We start from the raw sequence: 11,447 nt of genomic DNA, 5'->3' as shown, positions 1-11,447 counted from the left end.
CATCAAATATAATTATTTCAACATATAAAGAGGGATGATTACGTTGCTAAAATGTATATGAATGATGAACTATATAATATATAATCATAATATTAATCTTATCTTATAATCTTATAATATTTACAATAAAATTAAAGATAAGCTACGAGACAAAATATTACTATTGATAAGAAAATTAATATTTTATTCTCATTGTGTAGAAGAGAATTCACTGAATTTTCTATTTATGTACCCACTATTGTGCTCTAGAACGTAATATTCTTGTTGTGAATAAAAAAATGTAATACTCTTAAGCAAGTGCTACAAGACCAAAAACTTCTATTAATAATTTTTTTTTTATGGTCTCACATAAAAGGCAGTTAAATTATTTAAATATATTTATTTGACCGATGGTCTCACATAAAAGCAAATTTTTAAGAGTAATATTTTATTTTAAATAAGATAACTATTTAGGAAGCTTTTTTTTTAGTATAGGTAGACTTTTTGCTAACCTATGAGATCTTTTAGCTATATAAAAATTAATAGTAATTTTTTTATTGAATTATTTAAAATTTGGACTTTTGGATGATGCTAGGTACACTAACATTATTGCTGGTGCACCCAGTATTCTACATGAATGGACAAAAATATCCTTCACTCAAATTTATCCCTATGAGTCATACGGACGAACTTGATCCATATGATTTGTACGGACGAACTTAATTCGTGTATAACTTATATGGATTAAGTTCGTTCGTACAAACCATATGGATCAACTTAATTTGTATATTTTAATTATACTTACGGATTAAGTTCATCTGTACAAAACATACGGATCAATCACGAACTCGCATACCTTTGATATAGGATAATTTTAAAATTAACAAAAAATATTGGGTGCACAAGTAATGGAGCTTGTGCACCTAGCATCACCACATTTAAACTCTAATCTTCTTAGGCTATTACTATGTCCACTCCCATATTTTACTAAAATACTCCCTTTTTATTTTTTTTTCCAAAAATATCCCAAACCCTTTATCGAATACACTCCTTTTTAATGAAAAGAGAAGTGCCTACAGCATCGCCGCACAACACTGTCATCATCACAGGGATATATGTTTACTGTATTTATCTTTACAACTTGGATATAGCTTGTTCAGCCTCGTGTAGAGTACATAGCTTAGATTTTAGACGATTCAAGTGGTGGGTTGTTTCTTCTCTGTTTGCCTCCTGCATCTGAAGCAGTTTCATTTGGTGTCCTTGTTAGTTGGATCAGGGAAAGTACGATTAAAAAGTGAGGGTGTTTTTTATTCCAACAGGTTTTGGAGTTATGCTTGTGGATTGAAAATGATTTGGTTAAATTTTGCAACTTTCTGTTGCCTCTTATATTATAATTTATTACTGTTGGAACTTGGATATATGGGTTCAAGACTTGAAGTAGTGATTCTGGCAACTCTCAAATGATTGGGCACAAGTTTATAAGCGATAACACTTGATATAGGTGTGGTTTTCCTTTTTTTGGTTATATGTAGAAGCATTTTAATGGAGAGTTTCCAATTTCAATGGTCATTTGGTCCACCTGTATCATTGATGTGATCGTGCTTGTGTTAGTTGTGACTAGGGACATGTTTTTGAAGGTAGATTTAGAGTTTCTATCTTCATTGGTATGCTTGTACTATTTTTGAAAACAAGACTTTTATATGGTTAGGCATGGTGGTTTGGTATCAACGTCGGTTTCAGAACATAAAATGTAAAAAATTGTTCAAATTTTGCTTTACTCCAGCTGTCACAAAACTATGTGTTGGAAACTGTGACATTGTGTGAATAAGAGTTTACTATTTTTATTTTCATCTGCGGTTTCTTCCAATAGCCTGAGCCTAAATTTCTTGGTTTTACACACATTCTGTGGGATATAGCCTGAGCCTAAACAGTTGTCACATGTTGTTTCCTCCATTCCTCTTTCTTTCGTCCATCCCCCAATTGTTCTCTGCACTGTCTTCAATTTACCTCCATGTGAGTATGCAATGCGCTACAAACAGAAGCCCCCTGGACTGGGAGCTCTGACAGATATACTGACAGTAATAAACATTTTATTACTAAGTTTGTAGCGCATTTTATTCTGATTGGCAGGCCGAGTTATGGGTAAATAATATGAGCAAAGATGCAGATGATGATAGAACAAATGCAGATGTAGAGGATCGACCTTCTGGGTCAGTATATCTGTCACCAATAATTTGTTAATTTTTCTTTATATAGGAAATCTATATTATGTTACTTGTTTGTTTGCCATGGTAATTATTGCTTATGTTGTACCATTACACAACTTTGTAGGCTTGGTCTAGGTGCAAAAGTTTCATGCCAATCAAAGTTTGTGGCTTCGGGTGACCCTGTCGAAAGGAAATTGTATGCCAAGTTGAATGCTGAAAAAAGAAAAGCAGCTAATATTGCTAAGAGTCTTCTGCCACATTTGCAAGAGATGCTTTAGATGACGATGAAGACCATGAAGACTTAGATAGCCGAACTTATGCATTTACCAAGAGGAAGGCAACAACTCCTTTGACCTCGTCTATGTTGCGAAATAAGAAGCAGAAGTGACATTTAATGAGTTATTTTTTTGTTGTAAGGCTGTAAATTATCACATATTTTGCATTTGCCTTGCAGGAATTTTGCCTTTAACCAAGTGCAATACATAGGAGTTTCGTCGAACATAGTTATGTACTTGAGGAAAAAAAAATATAATTTTACTAGTTTATGGCCTACTCTATTCCCAACCACTTTTTTTTGTCACATTAAATACTAGATGAATATTTGTGCGATTTTATACGAGTTATAGTGACTTAGCTAATTACATATTTTCACATATTTGTTTTACACTAACTGAATGAACATTTGTGCAAAACAACCATTGTACATTTTAAATGATGACTCTTCAATTTATGTCTAGCTAGCATATATAACTCGTTTATTAAGTCCATCTAAACTATGCCCGTTTTGAATTAGTTTTTTTAATTAAGGACTTAATTTGACATTATAAAAATGTTTGTAAAATTCCAACTATTTTGCAATCTAACGAGTGTTTTGAATCAAGACATTAGAAGATTGTTGACTTAATCTACAGTGCATATTTGGAACGCATATAATTTAATTAGCATTTCTTAACATTTTGGATTACATGTACTCCTAAAATATGAAAAACACTAAAGAAGCATTATATATATATTAGATGCACAGAAACACACAAATTAATAAAATTACTTTGACATGTAAGTTCAAATTTCTCTCCAGTAATATTGAAATTAAGTAAAAATATCAATAAATTATTAAAGCTAATTCTATTTGTTGATAATTGCATTAGTTTTAAAAGTCCATGATAATATATTGAACATGTCCGTTAGAAAGATATCAGGCAGGAAAAGAAGCGAAACCAAGAACAATAATTCACATTGGCATTTTTAAGGCATGCTGCAGCTTTCTAAGTTTCTTTATTCTCACGTGTCATTCATATTTCTGCTCAGTTCTTCACTCCGAAACCACAGATAGCCGAGTGTACATTATTTCCAAACTTTGTGAAGTCAATAGGTTAACCAAAAAGCAAATATACAAAGGATGATACAAACAAAATTACAACACACCATCTAATGGGATCAGCAAATCAAACTTTACAAACTCTACAATCAAACACCTTTGGCCTTCACTGGGTGAAGTGAGTCACACTGAATAAAACTGTTGCTTTGTCTGTTTGTCATTGTAAACAAGCTTAGCTTTTCACTTTTGCAAGAAGCAATTGCCACTGGCTCCTCATTTACTTCTTGTGACTTATTTTTTGTATCCTTGTTCACATTATACTAATCCAATATCAAAATAGTCAGATAGGGTGAAAAGAAACAGTACCAAGGTCCAAGTATGCTTTAAAGAAGTCTATAACTCTATTATTCTTTCTGATCGATTTTCATCCCCTATCTACTTTCATTTCACCTCACACATATGAATTCCTTTAACATCTTGCATGATCAAAAGGCAGTGAGTTGTCTTTTACAAGTGGAAGCTGTTCTCATTGTTCTTTCCCTCAAATAGAAGCAGAGAAACATTTACTTTCTGGACTTTCACTCACAAGGCTCAAAATGGTGTCCTCCATCAGTTCACCAAGTATGTCCTCACCCATTTCAAAACCAATTGTTTCCGCATCAAGTCCAAGGTCCATCCATGTCCCCCTTCTTGCCATGTCTTTCCTAACAATTTGCTCTAAAGTGCGCGGTGGGGGCAAGGGAAGGATATGCCAGCACACTCCTTCCCAGACCTTTAAAGTAACCCTTTTCATACTTGGAGTTAGCCTCGTGCTAGGATTTACAAATGAAACCCAAGGTGAGGCCCCAAAGTAATGCTGACAAATCTCCATGAGAACTTCATTGATAGAGTCAAATAGGAGCTTCTGATCGTGGCAAAGCAGGTTCGAGAAGTACTCTACTTGATCAAACAAGGAAGGATCCAGTATCTTGTCTGAGGAAAGGCATTTCATCAACAACTGATCCGTAGTCAAGCCAGAGGCATGCAAGACAGCTTTAATGTAGTCATATATCAATTCACTTTCTTCAAAACAATATTTTCCTCTGTCAAATTGTTCTGGAGGTGAACAGTCATGTTCTTCAAATTGAATTTGTCGGGCTTGTACTGGTAATTTAACTGAAAGTAATTAAAATTAATAAGACAAATAAAAAGGGTTAGTTGGTTGTGAAACCAAACAAATATCTGAGACTGAAACTATTTCTAGATCAATTTCTGGATGAAGTATGATTTATAGAACCCCAGTAACCAGTATGCTGTTTATATTTCTACTTTTATTATAGAGTTTAGAGACAATAGACAAAACTGCAACATAGAAGTTTCTAGGTGTTGTTTTAAAATATGGTTTTAACTTTTAAGAACATAGCCAGAGAAGCCCCTCAAGGTTCTAGTGCAGGAATGCTTACCAGGCTCACATCTGGAGTGCCCAGGGCAAAAGTCATCATCCGAGAATGATGTATCAAGAACAGATACAGGACTCGGTCGCTCAGATACATCTGTACCATTTTCTAGCTCTTCAATTTTCTTAGTGACAGAAAAGTGAGGAGATGGCGGTGGAGATGATGGCTGGTTCTCTTCTGTTATGTCCTGTAGAAGAATCAAATGTGAGTTTAGACTTCAGATAAAATCTTATAGATATTGGGGTTGTGGAAGAAATCTTTAGGAGCCACTATAATTCACTTTGATTATATTTCTAGCATTATAGTCAATTTATCCCTAAATCAATTATAGGTAAAAATATAATGTAGTGACGTTACCTGATTCAAACGTTCAGAACATCCTGCACCATCAGGAATTTCCGAGATATCAATATTTTGGTCCTTTCCTGTGATGAAGCCATTTGGATTCAAGGACAATTCCAAATCATTTTTCTCTTTCGCAGATTCTACATTACCTGCATGAAAATTAAAAAATGATAAATGATATATATATATATATATATATATATATATATATATATATAAACAAGCATACACTCCAAAGTTTATCGTAGCATCTACAACATAAGTCATGTACTCTGAAGTTGAACATGTTACCTTCAGTAACTATCTCATCTCTAACAGGATAACGGGCTTCAGATGTATCGACATGATCAACATCATGGGAGAGATTCGACACCGTCTTAATTTCTTGTACTTTATTGTTAGAGCTTTCATCACAAATGTTTGACTGCTTCTCTGACTTGTTGATTTCCTGATCTGCAAGACCAATACATGTTGCTGGTTTGGGGGACAAATTATCCTCACTAATCTCCCTAGTTTTGTCTGAGGAAGAAAATCTTGCCTGTGCAGTCACAGAATGATGCTCTAAATCCCTTCCAGGACTTTCTAGAGGAGAAAAGTTGTACTCAGGAAGAGAAAGTATTCTCCCAAGGGTTTTTGGCATCTGCCTGCTTGAAATGTTTGTGCTCTCATCAGCATTATCTAGCATCTCACACAGATGTTTCCTAGCCTCAATATATATGTTTGAAACACTTTGGTTGGGAATACCACTTTCATGTTCCACATTCAATTCAGAGTCTTTCAATGTACCAGTCTTGTTTCCTTTCACAACATCAAACATAGGTCTTGCAATTTTTTCAATGAAGAAATGGTCTTTATTAGGAGATCTCATTCCAGCATTATCTTTGCATTTGCCTCTTGGCACCTTATTTTGACGTTCAACAGGGAGTTTGCGTGGGATCAATTCAGGGTTTCCATGCCTCTCCTTTCCCATAGCATGTTTCAATTTCCTTTTTATCTCTGTAAGAGAAAAATGTGAACCAACTCTCACTGAAGGATTCCTGTACTGGGCAATGTCATGAGAATCTAGTGATGAGGCAAGGTTGTTTCCACTTTCAGAAATTTGCATGCCTGTTAGTGCAGGTTTCAGAATGACAATTCTATTTGAAAATTCAGTTTTCCCATTTTCATTTGTTGAATCTTTTGGTTGAGACTTCACCCTTTTTCTGAAAAAGTTACGATGCTTGCGGTTGGAAATCTCCCTAGTTTCTTTCAGATTAACAAGTTCTTGTTCAGAGCAGTTGGAGCTGACAACTGAACTGCATTCTTTACCACCTCTCCCTTGAGCACTTTCCAACTCCTGAATGTATTTCAATAAATGTGAATTTGGGTCTTGTAGAAGTTTAAGAAACAATTGCTTATCTGAACTTATAACCTGAAGTGCTTCCATGAGTTCACGTGAGCTCAGGAATTGTCCATCTTCAGGCAGATCTTTCCCATTCAATCTCATCTGATTTGCAAATTCATGGATTGCATTAGCAAGGTTTTCAGAGATAGCATGCTTTTGGTTTGACTGTGCATCAATTTTGCCATCATTGTCATTCATCATGGAACAAGCAGCTTCAACATGACAAAAATCATTCATTATTTTGTCCAAATCTAGATTATCTTTTGACTGTTGTCTTGAATGCTGTTTATGTGAAAATTCAGATTTCAAGGTTGCAGCTGAATTCAAATCATGACTATCCATATCACGGCTTTTCTTGCGAGATTTCTTTTTTCTTTTGGATTCTTTCTTTGGGGGGTCTTCATGCCCTAATCTGGATTGCTTTGATTCTACATCAGCATTACCTTGATCCTTTATTTCATCCTGGTCAATGATCATCTCTTCTTCTATGAGTTTCTTTACACTAAGCTTATCAGCATCAGTTGCTGGTATTAGTCTCTTACTCTCTACTCTGTCCTGAAACATAGATGATATAGTAATATCAACAAAAGACGAGACATACTGTTAGCACATGGCAAATAACCTAACGTTAGTTTAGAATTTTGCCAATTTTAATGTAATCAAACTTCAATTTTTTGGTTGAGAAAAAGACTAAAAAAAAAAAGATTTGCAAAAGCATATGGATGGACAGACTTACAATATTGCCTTCATATTCTTCATCTAAATTGCTCAACACTTCGAACTTGTTCTTGGTAAGTGCAGCAGCTGCAGAAAACAAAACGAAATTCAAAGATTATTATGATTCTTTTCCATGAATGCAGGACAGTTGAACCACAAAATATTACAAAATAACTATACACAAGGAAAGCATACTATGATGAAAGATTTGAACTAAAAAATATTGTAAAACATTGACTGATAGCAAACATTTGCAGCAGCATTGCTTCTAAAAGTAAACATGACCGTAGAAAAGATATATAAAATAGCACAGAAGTATATTCAAATTTTTTTCATTCCAAATTATTTTAGCACATGCACATTTTGTTATACATATATTAGCATATAGACAATGTTCCTTTGGATATATAGATATACACACAAATGCAAAGTGGTCAATTTTGGAAGCACAATTTTAGATGTTAAAAACATTTCTTACCAACAGCATGCTTGCTGCCATGCCTCCTATCCGCGATCAACTTCCGAGTAAAGCGGGCATGACGAAAATCAAATATACTAATAAAACCCCACATACATCCTGACTGATCTTTCTCATAATTCACAGGGAATCTTTGGGACCTCTTTGCCATAATGATCGGTTGGTGCAGTTCACTTCCGTTTTTCCTTATTTCCCTTTTCTAGGGATGCTAATAAGGTAATATTGACCTTATGTTGCCTATGTTCATACAAACTCCTCACAGGTGTAATCTTGCACAACCTTATTATTGGACAAAAACATGAAGTCAATAAATGCTGTTCAAAGTCATGGTTAGTGCACAACACCCTAACAAAGGAAAAATAGTGTGCTAAATATCTGGAGGCCAGACTAATCTCCTCATGCTAACAAGTTTGTTCAAATCAACTCATGCAAGAATCATATCAACCTATTCACATGATTAAAGGATTTAAACTCAGTTACACAACAACAACAGAAGCCTTATATATCCTACTAGGTAAGGTCAGCTATATCGATCGTACCATGCCATTGGATTTAATTAAAGATCATATTCTCAGGGATATTATTCACCATGACTAAACTCAGTCACACAGATTACCAAAAAAAGAAAAAGAAGAAGAATAAACTCAGTCATACAGTTGATCATCTGAACCATCAACTCCTTAGAGCACAAAAATCAGGGTTTCTACTGAAAATGGAAGAAGCTGAAAGCTTTTTTTTTGGATCGGCAAATTTTAGTTTTTGTTAGCAGGAGAAATCGAACCCACGACCTTTCCCTCCCTCCCTTCTCTTTTTACCACCAAGTCAATCTTATAACTCCTAAGAAGATGCAACTTAATTGAGTGGTTAGGCATTTCAGGCAAGTAAGAAAAAACTGAAAATTTATAGGAAAATATGATTGATTGAACTAAGTACCTATAATCCCGGCTGTTTTTAACTCAACATCCTGAAGGAGCAAAAGGCTAAGATGCAGCTCGGTGAGTTCACTCTCAAAGCATCTAGGAATTCTAATTTCACTCCCCCAAGTTTCCCTAACGAGTGAATCTCAGAGAAGCAATATAAGATTTCTTTGGAGGGAAAGGTATCAATGCCTTCTTTCTTCATGTACAGACCATAACCAGAACAGGTTCCACAGAAAAAAGCTGAAAATTGCAGTCCACTCTTCCCATTAAAGAAAAAAAAGGCAATTGAGACACCTAGCCACCCTTATTCAGTGAATCCCCCCCTTTCTTCCAATAGGGGAAAAAGAAAGTTGAATGATTAAACGTAATGGAAAAGTTTGATAATAACAAGAAAAGAAAAAAAAGCTTCACACACAAAAGCTTGACCCCAGCACTGTCAAATCCAAATCTCACAATCACCGATTCAAGCAGAACTCCATAATTTCAGCATAGCTGAACCATGATCAACAGTGCATTTTATCTTCTTTCACCACAGAAGAAGCATCCAAGTAGTTCCCCAGTAAGTTAGCAACAACACATCATCATAGAGGAGTTTCCCAAGACATTCTCACTCAACTGTGAACTCTTGCACACCATTCTCACTGAAACTCTAACACAAAACAAAAAACCAATCTGCATCATTAAAACTCTCCCTCAGCCTCAGTTTCACTTTCACTAAGACACAAAAAGATAGAGAAAGAGAAAAAAAAAATGCCTTGTGAAACACTATATTCTCACAGAACAATGTTTGGAGGGTGAAACTGGAATCAAATTTGACAAAAAAAAAAAGCACCCCAAAAGAAGAAGAAAAAAGACTTTTCCTATTGGGTATCTTTTTGACATCCCAAAAGATAAGAAAAATGCTAACTTGCACCGGCCCACGATTGTTTAACGCGGAATTTTGATGCGGGCAGCCATTAAAGACTGAGAAAAAGTGGCAGAAAGAAGAGAAGGTTACTATGGGATTGTGAGAAAGTGAAAGGGAAGAACTTTTACGACGTTGTTGTTGGTGGTGTTTGGTGTGTGGCAGAAGAGGAAGAAGAATACGTGAGAGTTGGGACAGTTTGGTAGAGGTGTGGGCCCATATACGATGAACTTTTTGTGTTTGTGTTTGTCAAATTCTACGGAGAAAAAAATATATCTGTGTTTTAGGGGTGTCACCATTTTCTGTTCAGTTTTCATTTTCAACATCAAAATCATCACTGCAGAGATGCTTTGCACACACATCCATATATGGATAGATTACTCTCCTCTTCTGTGCTGACTTTCTGTCTCTTCTGATTCTGGGAAAAATATAGGAAAATTAAAGATAAAAATATGCAAGAGTAGTTTGAGTAAATAATTATGTCTTAAAAATCATATCAAAAATATTTTTTTATTAATTAATAATACTATAATTTTTTTTTGTTTTGTTCAGGACAGTACATGCATGTTAACCTCAAAATGTAATAATGTGATATTCGAAGGAATTCAAAAGGTTGTTAGTCAGTATTATATATATATATATGAATTAGTTATATATCAATAAAGTTGATATGTATCTATCACATAAAAAACTAGAAATGTAATATTTTTCTATTATTATTCAAATGTAAGGAGAAAGTATTACTTTTCTTTTTTATAATAAAGATATATCTGTCCAATAGTTTTATTTTCTGGTATAAAAATATATAAAGAAATCAATTTAATAAAAATATACTAGTAAAATAAATTTTTTAAAAATTGTTATGTAATTAGAAATTATCATGTATCATAAGATTCCTCACATTTCTAACAATTGGTTTGTGTGATGTTTGGACTATTTTTAATAAATAGATGAAGTAAAAGAAAAATAGAATGATAATACAAAAAATATATATATTCTAAATAAAGTTGTCATTATAAAAAATTTACAATTTTTTTTTGCTTATTGATTTTTCACGAGAAGAGAGAAAAGATAATATTATATGTCAATGTCACCATGTTTTTCTGTCTTCTTTTCTTAATTTTTTCATTACAGCTAAAAAAACAGTTATAGTTTTTCTATCTGTCTTTTACTCTTTTATTTTTTTTTTCAACTTGAATGATAATTTGATGACAGTTAATTATGGTAGAAACAGATTGTGACTTTAATAGTGTTGTTTAGTTCAAGAAGGAAGAAAAGTGAACGAAGGTATCAGAATCGTGATGGAGCAACAAACCAAATATTAAAAACAAATCAATGAGGAAGGAGTTCCCAATAAAGTTTATAAAGTGGGGAAATTCAGCAAATCCATTAAAACGAAAAATATTTTCGAAATCAGTTTTAGACTTCAGAAGTATATTACGTGTAAATAAAGTGTTATTAACACTTTACTATATCTATTTTAGAAAGGATTATCTATAAGTGAAAATGTAAAATAATGATCTTGTTTTACTCTTTTGCTTTTAAACAATAAATTTTATATTTTTAAAAAAATGAGAAATTATTCTTAATATATATATACACAGAAAAAAACTGTGTATTTTAAAAAAAATCTGTAGTTTTTGCATTTCAGACAAGAAATAGATTTTTTATTTATTTTAAGAGAAAATCAAGTTTTTAAAATTATTTTTGAACTTGTCACTGAATTACCTTTGCTTTTACATATCTTTGGATACAATGG

At 33.5% G+C, this 11,447-nt stretch overlaps 1 protein-coding gene and 1 pseudogene across 2 annotated transcripts; one reads left to right on the top strand and one right to left on the bottom strand.

Annotated features, from left to right (window-relative positions):
- Positions 1-1,005: 1,005 nt before the first annotated feature.
- On the top strand, positions 1,006-2,738 carry LOC100783781 (uncharacterized; annotated as a pseudogene).
- Positions 2,739-3,428: 690 nt separating this feature from the next.
- LOC100783243 (uncharacterized) lies at positions 3,429-10,028 on the bottom strand. Of its 2 annotated transcripts, none has more exons than XM_003533560.5 (7): positions 8,798-10,028; positions 7,865-8,143; positions 7,406-7,473; positions 5,577-7,224; positions 5,298-5,434; positions 4,947-5,127; positions 3,429-4,659 (listed from the first exon to the last, which is right to left on the bottom strand). In XM_003533560.5, exons 2-7 carry the CDS (start codon positions 8,013-8,015, stop codon positions 4,046-4,048), a joined length of 2,799 nt encoding a protein of 932 aa, XP_003533608.1. In that variant the 5' UTR covers positions 8,016-8,143; positions 8,798-10,028; the 3' UTR covers positions 3,429-4,045. The 2 variants fall into 2 exon arrangements, with proteins under 2 accessions (XP_003533608.1, XP_014617896.1); XM_014762410.3 differs by lacking the exon at positions 8,798-10,028 and adding an exon at positions 8,519-8,752.
- Between the last annotated feature and the right edge of the window lie 1,419 nt (positions 10,029-11,447).

The sequence above is a fragment of the Glycine max genome, chromosome 9 (assembly GCF_000004515.6).
Source record: "Glycine max cultivar Williams 82 chromosome 9, Glycine_max_v4.0, whole genome shotgun sequence".
Lineage (NCBI taxonomy): Eukaryota > Viridiplantae > Streptophyta > Magnoliopsida > Fabales > Fabaceae > Glycine > Glycine max.
Note: the sequence above shows the minus strand (reverse complement) of the source record. Positions and strands in the feature narration are given on the sequence as shown.

Excerpts from the sequence above, each read along its gene's own strand:
- LOC100783243 (XM_003533560.5), bottom strand. The coding sequence starts at position 8,015 with ATGGCAAAGAGGTCCCAAAGATTCCCTGTGAATTATGAGAAAGATCAG. Across the intron at positions 5,435-5,576 it reads AGATGAGATAGTTACTGAAG|GTAATGTAGAATCTGCGAAA; the intron begins GTAACATGTTCA and ends ATTTTCATGCAG. Across the intron at positions 4,660-4,946 it reads GCACTCCAGATGTGAGCCTG|TTAAATTACCAGTACAAGCC; the intron begins GTAAGCATTCCT and ends AATTACTTTCAG.